Genomic DNA, 15,494 nt, shown 5'->3' with positions numbered 1-15,494 from the left:
ATGAGTTATTTTCCATTCTAAGTTGCCTCGAATGGGTCTCAGCCTGATTACAGTGTGCCAGCCTTCGGGTCAGCCATACGCCATGGGTTTCCTTGGTCCCTTTTCCCCCAATACACCCCAATGCATCCCAGCAACAGCCCCCTGATTTGGAAGCCTTCATGGAAACAACCTTGGTGGGTTGTTATTTATTTAGTTAGTTAGTTAGTTAGTTAGTTAGTTAGTTTTTGAGACTGAGTCTCGCTCTTGTCGCCTAGGCTAGAGTGCAATGGCGCAATCTTCGCTCACTGCAACCTCCGCCTCCCGGGTTTAAGTGATTCTCCTGCCTCAGCCACCTGAGTAGCTGGGATTACAGGCGCCCGCCACCATGCCCGGCTAATTTTTGTATTTTTAGTAGAGACGGGGTTTCACCATGTTGGCCAGGCTGGTCTCGAACTCCTGACCTCAGGTGATCCGCCTGCCTCAGCCTCCCAAAGTGCTGGGATTACAGGTGTGAGCCACCACTCCTGGCCGTTGGTGAGTTTCTTGCTTTTTGCTTGTTTCTTTGCTTTCTTTTTTTGAGATGGTCTTTCTGTGTCACCCAGGCTGGAGTCAGTGATGCAGCCATAGCTCACTGCAGCCTCAACCTCTCACGCTGAAGCAATCCTCCCACCTCAGCCTCCCAGGTAGCTGGGACTACAGGCATGTGCTACCACGCTTGGCTAATTTTATAATTTTTTTTTGTAGAGACAGAGTTTTCTTCTGTTGGCCAAGTCTTGAACTCCTGGCCTCAAGCAATCCTCCCTAATTACAGGTTTAAGCCTCTGCACCGGAAGCACTAGGATCACAGGTATGAGCCACAACATCTAGCTAGTTTTTTTTTTTTTTTTGAGATGGAGTCTTGCTCTGTCGCCCAGGCTGGAGTGCAGTGGCACGATCTCGGCTCACTGCAAGCTCTGCCTCCCAGGTTCACGCCATTCTCCTGCCTCAGCCTCCTGAGTAGCTGGGACTACAGGTGCCAGCCACCACACCCGGCTAATTTTTTGTATTTTTAGTAGAGATGGGGTTTCACTGTGTTAGCCAGGATGGTCTCGATCTCCTGACCTCGTGATCCACTCGCCTCGGCCTCCCAAAGTGCTGGGATTACAGGCGTGAGCCACCGTGCCTGGCTTTTTTTTTTTTTTTTTTTTTTTTTGAGACAGTTTCGCTCTTGTTGCCCAGGCTGGAATGCAATGGCGCAGTCTCAGCTCAGTGCAACCTCCACCTCCCAAGTTCAAGCTATTCTCCTGCCTCATCCTCCCAGGTAGCTGGGGTTACAGGTGTGTGCCACTATGCGTGGCTAATTATATATATAAATATATATATATGTATAAATATATATATTTTTTAGACAGAGTTTTGCTCTTCTTACCCAAGCTGGAGTGCAATGGCACGATCTGGGCTCACCGCAACCTCTGCCTCCCCAGTTCAAGGGATTCTCCTGCCTCAGCCTCCTGACTAGCTGGGATTACAGGCATGCGCCACCACGCCCGGCTAATTTTGTATTTTTAGTAGAGACAGGGTTTCTCTATGTTGGTCAGGCTGGTCTCGAACTCCCGACCTCAGATGATCCGCCTGCCTCAGCCTCCCAAAGTGCTGGGATTACAAGCGTGAGCCACCGCGCCCAGCCTAATTTTGTATTTTTCTAGAAGAGATGGGGTTTCACCATGTTGGCCAGGCTGGTCTCAAACTCCTGACCTCAAGTGATCCACCCCACCTCGGCCTCCCAAAGTGCTGGGATTATAGGTGTGAGCCACTGCGCCCAGTACCAGCTAGTTTTTTTATTTGTGTAGAGATGGGGTCTCCCTGTGTTACCCTGACTTGTCTCAAACTCCTTGTCTCAAGTGATCCTCCCACTTCAGCTTCCCAAAGTGCTGGGATTACATATGTGAGCCACCGCACCCAGCCTAAATATTTCTTTTTATTATTATCTTTTTTATTTTTATCACCCAACCCAAAATGTCAGTAAATATTTCTACCGCTTGGCTCAGGGAAATGTTAAGAACATAACAGTTGGCACAAGAAGTTCTCTTAATCATTCACTGAGTCATTCAGCAAATGTGATGGAGCCTTCACTGCCCCTGCCCTTCCAGGGGCAGGTGATGCAGGGGTCAAAAAGACGAACACTGTCCGGGCCCTTCTGTTTAGATGGGTGGGGGTGGTGGTGGGATTCGTTTGCTTTTCATTGAAGTGTAATTTACACACAGTAAAATGCCAGTAAAGTCCCACCGGTTCCCAGCCTCAAGTGCATCCCCACCTCGTGCAGAACCTTCGGGAAGGGGCAGAAGGTCTGGGTGAGGAATTCTCCCTTTGCCAGCCCTTCTCCAGCCCACCCAGGCCTACTAACCTTGAACTCATTCATGCGAATCTGCAGGTTCTCCACCGCCTTGTCCAAAGTGACGTAGTGATCCTTCATTATCTCTATTTGGTTGCCCCAAATTCTCTCAAGTTCTTCCTCCTAAAAGGGGGAGACACAGACACCCCAGGCCTCTGCTTCTGAAGTTACCATGGCCGGGAAGGGGCCTGAAGGAGGGTTGAGGCCAAGAAGAATGTACCAGACCAGGCTGGGCGTGGTGGCTCATGCCTGTAATCCCAGCACTTTGGGAGGCCAAGATGGTTAGATCAAGTGAGGTCAGGAGCTCGAGACCAGCCTGCCCAACATGGCGAAACCAGTCCCTACAAAAAATACAAAAATTAGCCAGGTGTGGTGGCGGGCCCCGTAATCCCAGCTACTCGGGAGGCTGAGGCAGGAGAATTGCTTGAACCCAGGAGGCAGAGGTTGCAGTGAGCTGAGATCGCGCCACTGCACTCCAGCCTGGATGACAGAGCAAGATTCCATCTCAAAAAAAAAAAAAAAAGGTATCAGACCAGGGTGCCTTCCACCTGCCATTTTTTCTTTTTTTTTTTTCTTTTTTTTTTTTTTTGAGACAGGGCCTTGCTCTGTCACCCAGGCTAGAGTGCAGTGGCATGATCTTGACTCATTGCAGCCTCCACCTCCCAGGCTCAAGTGATCCTCCCACCTCAGCCTCCAGAGTAGTTGGGACTGTAGGGACAAACCCCCACACCTGGATAACTTTTGTATTTTTTTGTAGAGAAGGGATCTCACTATGTTGCCCAGGCTGGTCTTGAACTCCTGAGGTCAAGTGATCTGCCTGCCTCACCCTCATAAAGCGTTGGGATTACAGGTATGAGCCACCGCACCGGCCCCACCTGCCATCTGAACGGCCACCTGAGACACAGAATCGTGCAGCCCCACGCCTGCCGGGCCCCCCGCACCAGTGGATCCGCTTTACAAGGCAGCAGCTGCCTTCGCGGCCAGCTCGCTTCCCCCCAGCCTCTTTTGCTGCAGAACACAGCTGCGCCTGGGAGGGTGGCAGAATCAAGGAGTCTTCCGTTAGCTCACCTCAAGCCGTCATTGCCTCAAAAGCCCTTCGCCGGAGACACTAACCTTGAGCCTAGATTTCTGGAGGCTGCCAATCTTTTCCTGCAATATCTCCACTGTTGTCCCGAGGCTGGAAGGGCCTCCCATATTGGCTGAAAGCAGAGGACAGGGTGGCTGCTGAGGGCTCAGATGGAGGAAGATGTTTCTGTTGGGCTCTAGCTGCTTCTCTTACGGAGCATCTCAGGCAGCGCTGCCCAGTGGAAATGCACTGGTCCTTTCAGCTTGTGTTACCTTTTTATTTATTTCTTCATTATTTTTTAATTAATTTATTTTTTGAGATGGAGTCTCGCTCTGTCACCAGGCTGGAGTGCAGTGGCGCGATCTTGGCTCACTACAACCTCCACCTCCCGGGTTCAAGCAATTCTCCTGCCTCAGCCTCCCGAGTAGCTGGGATTACAGGCACACGCCACCACGCCCAGCTAATTTTTGTATTTTTAGTAGAGACAGGGTTTCACCATGTTGGCCAGGTTGGTCTCGATCTCTTCACCTCGTGATCCGCCTGCCTTGGCCTCCCAAAGTGCTGGGAGTACAGGCATGAGCCACTGCACCCGGCCTATTAGTTTTTAAATTAATTAAAAAAATTTTTTTTTATCAGGTGCAGTGGCTCATGCCTGTACTCCCAACACTTTGGGAGGCCGAGGCAGGTGGATCACCTGGGATCAGGAGTTCAAGACCAGCCTGGCCAAAATGGAGAAACCCCATCTCTACTAAAATTACAAAAATCAGCTAGGCTTGGTGGCATATGCCTCCAGTTCCAGCTACTTGGAAGGCTGAGGAAGGAGAATCTCTCGAACCCAGGAGGCGGAGGCTGCAGTGAGCTGCGATCATGCCATTGCACTCCAGCCGGCGACAAGAGTGAAACTTCATCTCAAAAAAAAATAATAATTAAAAAAAATTTTTTTTAATTTTGTTTGTATGGAGACAAGGTCTCACTCTGTTGCCCAGGCTGGAGTGCAGTGGCACGATCATAACCCAGTGCAGCCTTGAACTGCTAGGCTCAAGCAATCTTCCCACCTCAGCCTCCTGAGTAGCTGGGACTACAGGCCTGCGCCACCACTCAGGCTTTTTTTTTTTGTTTTGAGGAGGAGTCTCGCTGTCGCCCAGGTGGGAATGGCACAATCTCAGCTCACTGCAACCTCTGCCTCTCAGGTTCAAAGTGTTTCTCCTGTCTCAGCCTCCTGAGTAGCTGGGATTACAGGCACGCACTACCAAGCCTGGCTAATTTTTGTATTTTTAGTCGAGGCAGAGTTTCGCTATGTTGGCCAGGCTGGTCTCGAGCTCCTGACTTCAAGTGATCCACCTGCCTCATCCTCCCAAGGGACTGGGATTACAGGCATGAGCCACCGCACACGGCCAATGTTTAAAAAAATTTTTTATTTGAGACGGAGTCTAGCTCTGTCGCCCAGGCTGGAGTGCAGTGGCACAATCTCGGCTCACTGCAAGCTTCGCCTCCCGGGTTCATGCCATTCTCCTGCCTCAGCCTCCCGAGTAGCTGGGACTACAGGCACCCGCCACCACGCCCGGCTAATTTTTTTGTATTTTTAGTGGAGGGGTTTCACCGTGTCAGCCAGGATGGTCTCGATATCTGCCCGCCTTGGCCTCCCAAAGTGCTGGGATTACAGGCGTGAGCCACCGCACACAGCTAGTGTTTCAAAATGTTTTTAGAGATGGGGTCTTGATGTTACCCAGGGTGGTCTCGAACTTCCAGCTCAATCTTCCTGCCTTGGCCTCCCAAAGTGCTAAGATTACAGGCATGAGTCACCAAGCTTAGCCAATACAATACTGTTTTATGGGCTATCACAAAGGAGTTTTTTGTTGTTGTTGTTGTTTTTGAGACAGAGTTTCGCTCTTGTTGCCCAGGCTGGAGCACAACGGCATGATCTTGGCTCACCGCAACCTCCGCCTCCCGGGTTCAAGCGATTCTCCTACCTCAGCCTCCCGAGTAGCTGGGATTACAGGCATACACCACCATGCCCAGCAAATTTTGTATTTTTAGTAGAGACGGGGTTTCTCCATGTTGGTCAGGCTCATCTTGAACTTGCGGTCTCAGGTGATCCGCCCACCTCAGCCTCCCAAAGTGCTGGGATTACAGGTGGGAGCCACCACGCCTGGCCACAAGAGTTTTTGAGAGTAATTTTGGCATGCCATTTTCCTCGTGCCAACTTTAGACCCTAACAGCCTCCCTGCCCTACGATAAGACCTCATTGTACATTCAACAGAAAAGAATAGACTCGTTAAGAGCCAAATGCTTAAGCCAAAGGAAAGAATGGCTAATGGTGGAATGCAGATTTTGCTGGTGGAGCCCAGTGAAGGACAGGACATACTTCTCAAAGGCTGCAGGGAGAGCCCCACTCCCTTGTGCCCTTCCCAGGGCCAGACCAGGCCTACCTAGATAACTCAAGCGCTGGTTCAGGTTAAAGGACAGCTGGGCAAATTCTTCCTTCAGGGAGTCGTGTTTGACAGGTATCTGGGCTATGTGGCTCATGGAATACCGGACAGCCCTCTTCTTGTCTTCAGGGCTCGTGGCCTGCTTGGCAGCCACCATGGCCTGGGACAGGGCTGTATCGGGACCAACGCTGGCAGCAGAGTAGGAGGGAGAGAGGATTTCGTAGATTTCGGAATCATCGTCCAAGATGTGGGATTCTGTGGCTCCCCGGGAAGGCCCTGCACCCAGGACATCTGCAAAGACCCCTAGAGGCCCAGCTGCAGCCGTGTCTGTTGCAATGGTGGCCATTTTGGTGGCTGGGGCATCCTTGGCAAACTTGGCAGCAACCTTGGCTGTCTGGGCAGCGGAGGATGCGGCGGCTGCGTAGGCTGCGGCGGCAGCGGCGGCGATGGCAGCGGTGGTTTTCAGCCGGTGAAGGGCAGACTGGGGAGCCTTAGGCTGTGCTTCCTTAGGGGCCCCATCCTTGCCACCTCTATCTTTGGGGACATCATCCTTGTGAGCTCTATCCTTGGGGTCCACATCTTTGCCACCTCTATCTTTGGGCACCCCATCCTTGCGAGTTCTATCCTTGCGGGCCCCATCCTTGCGGGCCCTCTCCCGAAGGCCTCTCAGGCTGGGGACATCATTTTCCTCCCCTTTTACTTGGACAGCTGCGAGCTGGAGGGCTTCTCCCTGGCGAGACTGATATGGCTGGAGTGGTCGAGGCCACACTGAGCCAAACTCGGTGGCTGGTGGTGGGGCCCTGGAGGGTTGGGGCTGAGTTGGCCGCAGGACACCTAAGTCCCACAAAGGCCAAGAGCCCACCCTGGGCCAGTCTTGAGGAAGAGGCCAGCGTCTTGGGAGTGCAGGCCAGTCTCCCGGTGGTGGAGGCTGGGCACCTGGGGCAGGCACTGGTCCAAGCACAGACCAAGGTGCTGGCAAGGACCCAGGTGTCACACTGGGCCCTGGGACAGGCCCCAGGGCAGGCACAGGCTCCAGCTCCAGCCCCAGCTCCAGCCCTGGCACAGGTTCAGTCCCAGGTGCAGGCCCAGGTGCAAATTCAGTTGTGCGCCCAGGTGCAGACTCAGGCGTGAGGGCTGGAGGCTGCGCTGGCTCCTGGGCTCTGCTGAGTGAAACTGCTTGGGCAGATGAGCCCTCCGGGAGGAGCTCTGGAACCTCGTAATGCCAGACGGTCTGCAGCAGCTGGGGGTTTTGGACGGGCTCGGAGACCTGGATGGCACGAGTAGCTTCAAGGTACTCGGTGGTCTGGGACAGGGCAGCCTCTGGGAGCTGCTCTATGGACTGCCACAGGTCCAGCGGTGATGAACCAATTCCCTGCAGAAGTGGGGGCAGAGGGGCTCTGCTGGGTTCCAGCTCCGCCTCCCACTCTCAGTCAGCCGCCCGCCTGCTCCCCAGCTTCCTGCTAACCTCCCCTTCCTTCCTCACTCACTGAGGTGAACATGGCATCATGGAGGCCACTCCAGAGCACCATGTCCTCGGTTTTGGGGATGGTTTTAAACTTACTCTGAAGAGAAGCCTGCGGGGGGGGGGTGGTAGAAAATGAGGGGTGTGAGCCTGGAGGGGTCCGTGTCCCCCACACCTGCAAATAAACGTTTCCAGGCTGTGTTCTCCTCCTTGCACCTCCCTACCCTCAGCACCCAGGACCCGGGAGGTGGGGGGTCCCAGGGGGAGTGGGGGAAGACAGGGATGGTGGCCCTCACCACTTCCCGCTGCAGTGCAACCATCTTCCGGTTCTGTATTTTGAAGTCTTCAGCGAAGATATCCATTCTTTCCGGGTGTACCTGTCAAAGGAACTGAGTCTGTGGACTGGGGGTCCAGGTTCTGTCCCACCCCTGCCTTTTCCCATGGCTCTAGGTGACTAAGAGCTTGAGAAGGAAGAACGGGTTCCAAACCCAGTGTTTCCCAAGGAGTGGGAAAGGGTTCCATGGGCAAACAAGTTTGGGAAATGCCGGGCTTAAAAGCATGTCAGGCTAGGCACAGTGTCTCATGCCTGTAATCCCAGCACTTTGAGAGGTCAAGGTGGGTGGATAACTTGAGGTCAGGAGTTCGATAGCAGCCTGGCCAACATGGTGAAACACCATCTCTACTAAAAATGCAAAAATTAGCTGGGCCTGATGGCATGAGCCTGTAATCCCAGCTATCAGGAGGCTGAGGTAGGAGAATCACTTGAACCCGGGAGGCAGAGGTTGTAGTGAGCTGAGATGGCGCCATTGAACTCCAGCCTGGGCAACAGAGTGAGACTTTGTCTCAAAAATAAGTAAATAAATAAATAAAAAGCATTTCAACAGGTTTCTGTACTGCAGGACTTCCCAGAGCCTTGAATGAGCAAAAGCACATTAAGAATCTCCAAGAGGGCGGGGCACAGTGGCTCACGCCTGTAATCCCAGCACTTTGGGATGCTGAGGCGGGTGGATCACGAGTTCAGGAGTTCGGGACCAGCCTGACCAATGTGGTGAAGCCCCCGTCTCCACTAAAAACACAAAAATTAGCTAGGCGTGGTGGCTCGCACCTGTAATCCCAGCTACTCAGGAGGCTGAGGCAGGAGAATCACTTGAACCCGGGAGGCAGAGGTTGCAGTGAGCTGAGATCGTGCCACTGCACTCCAGCCTGGGTGACAGAGAGAGACTCCGTCTCAAAAAAAATACAAAACAAAACAACAACAAAAAAAAAACACCTCCAAGAGACAGGCCAATAAGGCATTGTTTTTCTTTTCTTTTTTTTCTTTTTTTTTTTTTTTTGAGACGGAGTCTTACTCTGTTGCCCAGGCTGGAGTGCAGTGGCATGATCTCGGCTCACTGCAAGCTCCACCTCCCAGGTTCACACCATTCTCCTGCCTCAGCCTCCTGAGTAACTGGGACTACAGGTACCTGCCACCACACCCAGCTAATTTTTTGTATTTTTAGTAGAGATGGGGTTTCACTGTGTTAGCGAGGATGGTCTCGATCTCCTGACCTTGTGGTCTGCCCACCTCAGCCTCCCAAAATGCTGAGATTACAGGTGTGAGCCACCACGCCGTCCCCCCGCCCCACCTTTTTTTTTTTTTTTTTTTTTTGAGATGGAGTCTTGCTCTGTCACCCCGGCTGGAATGCAGTGGCACAATCTTGGCTCACTACAATCTCCGCCTCCCGGGTTCAAGTGATTCTCCTGCCTCAGCCTCCTGAGTAGCTGGGGTTACAGGTGCCCACAACCACACCCGGCTAATTTTTGTATTTTTAGTAGAGACGGGGGTTTCACCATGTTGGCCAGGCTCGTCTCGAACTCCTGACCTCAGGTGATCTGCCTGCCTTGGCTTCCCAAAGTGCTGGGATTACAGGTGTGAGACACCAGGCCCCGCCGAGAAGGCATGGTTTCTCTAACAGCTTTGTCTAAGGGGCCCTTTTGAGTAGCTCATGATGCAGCTTTTGACAGTGCTCTTTCTGCTTAGATGGGAGCCATCCAGCCCATGACTGAAGCTCCCACGGTTGCCATGATGATCAAATACAGGCCCTGATCTGTGAAGCCGGGACGATATAGAAAATTACACTATTTGGTGGAAGTTGTTAAACCTGGGGGTGTGGAGAGCTGGCTTCAGACCCCAGCTGTGACTCATCAGTTTTGACGGGGACAGCTGCCTCATGTCTCAGGGACTCCATGTCCTTCCATGCATGGTAGGGTGTTAGAACATACTTGGCTGATGGTTTTTGGCTACAGAAGGAGCTTGTATGTATGCCTGCACTGTTATGATTATTCCTCTTTCCATGTGGACAGAGCTTTCCAGAAGGGGAAGAGGTTTTCTTCTTGCTAAGTTGGTGGAATATAAGTCTGGTGTTGCCAAGACTTGAGGAGCACCTGCCTGAGAATGAAGCCAACTGGGAGGAAAGCTTCACTGAGAAATGTCAGTATTGCCGGATGTGGTGGCTCACGCCTGTAATCCCAGCACTATGGGAGGCCGAGGCGGGTGGATCAAGAGGTCAAGAGATTGAGACCATCCTGACTAACATGGTGAAACCCCGTCTCTACTAAACATACAAAAAAAAATTAGCCGGGCGTGGTGGCGGGCGCCTGTAGTCCCAGCTACTCGGGAGGCTGAGGCAGGAGAATGGCGTGAACCAGGGAGACAGAGCTTGCAGTGAGCCGAGATCGCGCCACTGCACTCCAGCCTGGGCAACAGAGTGAGACTCCATCTCAGAAAGGAAAAAAGAAATATCAGTATTGCATGAGTACCTAGATCTGGCTGTCCCTGGACCTTTTAGTAAATGAGACAATAAATCCCTTATTTTGCCTAATCCAGGATGAACTTGATTTCTGTCACTTATAACTAACGTTTTAACACACTGGGGTAGAAAGCATGGAGGGGTCAGCCAGGTATGGTGGCTCACACCTGTAATCCCAGCACTTTGGGAGGCTGAGGTGGGTGGATCACGTCAGAAGTTCGAGACCAGCCTGGCCAACATGGTGAACCCCTGTCTCTACCAAAAATACAAAAATTAGCCAGGTGTGGTGGTGCGTGCCTGTAATCCCAGCTACTCGGGAAGCTCAGGCAGGAGAATCACTTGAACCTGGGAGGCAGAGGTTGCAGTGAGCCGAGATCGTGCCATTGCACTCCAGCCTGGGCAACAGAGTGAGACTCTGTCTTAAAAAAAAAAAAAAGAAAACAAAGCATGGAGGGGTCACAGAGAAGTCAGTGGCACTGGCCAATTGGAGGGGCCACATGAGCACGCCCTCACAGCTGCACTCTTGGCCTAACAGTAAGCTTCCTAGATTTTCCTCATTGCTCCAACCCCCAGAGGCCTGAGTGACGCAGCTGGCATGGAGGATGCTGGGGAGGGCCTACCTTGTCAAGCATGTTCTTCAGCATGTCCACTTCCTTCCTGAGGGCTGTGATGGTGACTTGGAGTGCATGAACATCAGTGAGCAAGTCCTGCAGGGTCTGCATTGACTGCAAAAGAGGAGGAGAAAATGTGAAGACGGGTATGGCTGGGGGAGAAGGTAAGTGAAGTGCAGAAGCTTTCTGATGATTGCCGTTGTTCAAGAGGTCCTCTTGGCTCTCCCAAGGCCTAGACTGGAACCTACAAGGGGACCAGGAGATGCTACTAAAGTCAACAGTACTCTGATCTCCAAGTGGCCTGGGTGAGAAGGAGGCAACTCTGTATTTGAATACATCCAGTAACCAGGAGTTACTCATCATGAAGCATCTCACACCCTTTCTTGTATGATAGATGTTAGCCAGGGAGGAAGCACAGCCCATCCCTGGGTAGGAGCCACTGGAGGATCAGGAGCAGGAGAGACGGTTGCATTTACTTTTTGTTTCTAAGATGGAGTCTCACTCTGTGGCCCAGGCTGGAGTGCAGTGGCGTGATCTCAGCTCACTGCAACCTCCACCTCCTGGGCTCAAGTGATTCTCCCGCCTCAGCCTCCCAAGTAGCTGGGACCGCAGGTGTGCATCACCACGTCCAGCTAATTTTTTTGGGTTTTTTTTTTTTTGGTAGAGATGGGGTTTCACCATGTTGCTCAGGCTGGTCTCGAATTCCTGAGCTCAAGCAATCTGCCCGCGTCAGCCTCCCAAAGTGCCACCGCACCCGGCCTGTATTTACATTTTAAAGGATCTCTCAGGCTCCTGTGGAGCCTGGCTCTGGGAGGGCAAAAGGGGAAGCAGCCTGCCTGCAGAAATGATTGCTTGCTGTAGGGAGAAATCCTCACACATCTGGTGTCAGAAATGTGTTGTGAGCTGGGCGCGGTGGCTCATGCCTATAATCCCAGCACTTTGGGAGGCCGAGTCAGGCAGAACATGAGGCCAGGAGTTCGAGATCAGTCTGGCCAACACGGTGAAACCCTGTTTCTACTAAAAATACAAAAAAACTTAGCAGGGCCTGATGTTGCGTGCCTGTAATCCCAGCTACTCGGGAGGATGGGGCAGGAGAATCACTTGAACCTGGGAGGCAGAGGCTGCAGTGAGCCGAGATCGCACCACTGCACTCCAGACTGGACAACGAAGTGAGTCTCTAGCTCAAAAAAAAAAAAATGTGTTGTGAGAGCAGTGTGAAAGAAACTGAGTTTTTTTCCACTCAGAGGGCCAAACTATCTGGAAGATATAATAATTATAAACATACATGCACTTAACAACAGAGCCCTTTATAAAATACATGAAGGAAACACTGACAGAACTGAAAGTGTAACTGAAAAGCACGTTGGTTGCTCATTGCATTGCAGGGTTCAGTTACCATGAGCAAGGTCTGGTACCAAAAAGAAAGTGAATTTATTCCAAAGCTAGTTTGGGCAAGGGGCACAAAGCGCCCTGGCTTTAAACATGCTGCTTCACTTCCGGAGAAAAAGTGGGCACTTTTAAGACATAGGGGATACAGCCAGCAAGGGAAGGGGTCTCCTTTTGAGCGTGATGTCTTATCTACTGGGCAGCTGAGTTGGCACCTTCCTGGGAAGAAGTAAGTTGTAAAAGTGGCCATGGGCACACTTTCAATATGTCCTCCTGGTGAGAGTGAGCTCTCAGGCAACCCCTGGAGAGTGGAAGTTCCCAGGTGAAAGTCCTAGAAGGGGCTTGCTTTGGTCTCTAAATCTGTCTCTTAACTCTCCAGGAGTTACATGAACTTGCCCTGTAGGGAGTGACTGGTGAAGGAGGGGTCAAAGACTATCTTTGCCTTTTTTTTTTTTTTTTTTTGAGACAGAGTCTCACTCTGTCACCTAGGCAAACTTCACCTCCCGGGTTCAAGTGATTCTCCCACCTCAGCCTCCCAAGTAGCTGGGACTACAGGGGCATGCCACCACACCCCGCTAATGGGGTTTCACTGTGTTGGCCAGGCTGATCTCAAACTCCTGACCTCAAGTGATCCACCCACCTCGGCCTCCCAGAGTACTGGGATTACAGGCATGAGCCAACTCACCAGGCCTCTCTTTGCATTTCTAAAGGGCTAAGTAGGAAGTGGGGAGCAGTGGAGAAGGAGAAAGGAAGAGAAAATAATTTTAAAAATAAACTATCTCTTAGAAAAATGGGGGTACTCAGTTACAAAAGGAGAAATAGTTAATTCACAAGAATAGTTCGAGACTTCAATATCCCATTTTCGGTAATGAATAGAATAACTAAGATAAGGAAGGTCCAGCACAGTGGCTCACGCCTGTAATCCCAGCACTTTGGGAGGCTGAGGCCGGTGAATCTCAAGGTCAGGAGTTTGAGACCAGCCTGGCCAACATGGTGAAACCCCATCTCTATCAAAAATATAAAAATTAGCCAGGTGTGGTAGTGTTTGCCTGTAATCCCAGCTACTTGGGAGGCAGAGGTGGGAGGATCACTTGAACCCCGGAGGCAGAGGTTGCAGCAAGCCAAGATCATGCCACTGCTCTCCAGCCTGTGTGACAGAGTAAGACTCCATCTGGAAAAAACAAAACCCAAGATAAAAAGAACAGTATCCTGGGGGCAGTGGCTCACATCTGTAATCCCAGCACTTTGGGAGGCTGAAGTAGGTGGATCACTTGAGCCCAGGAGTTCGAAACCAGCCTGGGCAACATAGTGGTCTCCCATCTCTACAAAAAAATACCAAAATTAGACAGGCATGGTGGTGCATGCCCATAGTCCCAGGTACCTGGGAGGATAAGATGGGAGGATCACCCTAGCCCAGGAGGTTGAGGCTGAAGTGAGCTGTGATTGCACTACTGCCCTCCAGCTTGGGTGACAGAGTGAGACCCTGTCTCAAAAAAAAAAAAAAGAAAAAGTAAAAGAAAAAAAGAAGAGCAAGAGTCTGGGTTCAGTGGCTCACACCTGTAATCCCAGCACTTTGGGTGGCTGCGGTGGAAGGATGGCTTGAGCCCAGGGGTTCCAGACCAGCCTGGGCAACCAAGGGAGGCCCTGTCACTATAAAATAAACAAAATTAACAAAACAAAAGGCCAGCAAGAAAAGAGAAGATTTGAACAATACTATAAACCAACTAGACATAACAGATATCTACAGGATACCTCACTCAGCAATGGCAGAATACATATTATTCTCAAGTGCACACAGAACACTCTCCAGGGTACACCATATGGTAAGGCCATAAAACAAGCCTTAACAAATTTCAAAAGGACTGAAATTATGCAAAATACATACTCTGACCACAATGGAATTAAATTAGAAAGCAACAGAAGAGGCCAGGTATGGTGGCTCATGCCTGTCATTCCAGCACTTTGGGAACTTGAGGCAGGAGTATCATTTGAGCTCAGGAGTTCCAGACCAGCCTGGGCAACATAGTGAGATCCCATCTCTATAATTCAAAAATAAAATAAAAAAGTTTTTGGATTGCCAGTGGCTCCTATACACAGGGCTTAAAACAAACAAACAAACAGAAAACAAAAACAGGCTGGACATGGTGGCTTACACCTGTAATCCCAGCACTTTGGGAGGCTACAGCAGGCAGATCATGAAGTCAGGAGATCGAGACCATCCTGGCCAACATGGTGAAACCCTATCTCTACTAAAAATACAAAAATTAGCCGGGCGTGGTGGTGCGTGACTGTAGTCCCAGCTACTCGGGAGGCTGAGGCAGGAGAATTGCTTGAACCCAGGAGCAGAGGTTGTAGTGAGCCAAGGTCATGCCATTGCACTCCATCCTGGTGACAGAGGAAGACTTCATTTCAAAAAAAAAAAAAAAAAAAAAGCAACAGAAGAAACTATTGAAAATTCACAAACATGTAAAAATTTAAAAAGCATTCTACTAAATAACAAATATGTCAAAGAAGAAATCACAATAGAAATATGTCAAAGAAGGCCGGGCGCAGTGGCTCACACCTGTAATCCCAGCACTTTGGGAGGCCGAGGCAGGCGGATGATGAGGTCAGGAGATCAAAACCATCCTGGCTAACACGGTGAAACCCCGTCTCTACTGAAAATACAAAAAAAAAATTAGCTGGGCGTGGTGGCAGGCGCCTGTAGTTCCAGCTACTCGGGAGGCTGAGGCAGGAGAATGGCGTGAACCCGGGAGGCTGAGCTTGCAGTGAGCCAAGATCGTGCCACTGCACTCCAGCCTGGGTGACAGAGCGAGACTCCATCTCAAAAAAAAAAAAAAAAAAAAAAAAAAAAAAAAATATGTCAAAGAAGAAATCACAGTAGAAACAGAAATTAGAAACTAATTTGAAATGAGTTAAAATGAAAGCACAACACACCAGAACTTATGGGATGCAGCTAAAGTGGTGATTAGACACTTACAACACTTATTGTTGTAAGTGACTATATTAACAAAGAAAGATCTTGAATCAATAACTTAACCTTCCACCTTAAGACACTGGAACAAAGAAAAGCAAACTGAACCTGAAACAAATAGAAATAAGAAAATAACAAAGAGTATGGTGAAATTAATGAAATAGAGGATTAAAAAATAGTAGAGAAAAATCAATGAAACTAAACACTGGTTAATTGAAAAGGTCAACAAAATTGACAGACTTTTAGCTAGATTGGCCAAGAATCAGACTCAAATTATTAGAATCAGAAATGAAAGAGAGGGCATTCTATCAACTCTACAGAAATAAAAAGGATTATAAAGAAACGCTATGAATAATTGCCTGTGGACAAATTATATAATTTAGGTGAAATGGACAAATTCCTAGAAAGTCATTAAAACTGACTCATG

The 15,494-nt window shown here is 50.3% G+C and overlaps 1 protein-coding gene across 3 annotated transcripts in view; it reads right to left on the bottom strand.

Moving 5' to 3' along the window:
- The window catches only part of C18H16orf96 (chromosome 18 C16orf96 homolog), a 47,633-nt gene that overhangs the window by 20,636 nt on the left and 11,503 nt on the right, over nt 1-15,494 (bottom strand). For 2 of the 3 annotated variants that reach the window (XM_054533378.1, XM_002826095.5), the window contains exons 2-7: nt 10,717-10,821; nt 7,604-7,684; nt 7,333-7,419; nt 5,846-7,217; nt 3,464-3,549; nt 2,363-2,473 (exon numbers count right to left, since the gene is read on the bottom strand). In XM_054533378.1, coding sequence (XP_054389353.1) covers nt 2,363-2,473; nt 3,464-3,549; nt 5,846-7,217; nt 7,333-7,419; nt 7,604-7,684; nt 10,717-10,821 — 1,842 coding nt within the window. The remainder of the gene's footprint in view (nt 1-2,362; nt 2,474-3,463; nt 3,550-5,845; nt 7,218-7,332; nt 7,420-7,603; nt 7,685-10,716; nt 10,822-15,494) is intronic. The other variant, XM_054533376.1, reaches the window with a different exon arrangement.

Source organism: Pongo abelii, chromosome 18, assembly GCF_028885655.2.
Source record: "Pongo abelii isolate AG06213 chromosome 18, NHGRI_mPonAbe1-v2.0_pri, whole genome shotgun sequence".
In the NCBI taxonomy this organism is placed as follows: Eukaryota; Metazoa; Chordata; class Mammalia; order Primates; family Hominidae; genus Pongo; species Pongo abelii.
The sequence above is the reverse complement of the archived record's forward strand: the minus strand, read 5'-3'. Positions and strand labels throughout refer to the sequence as shown.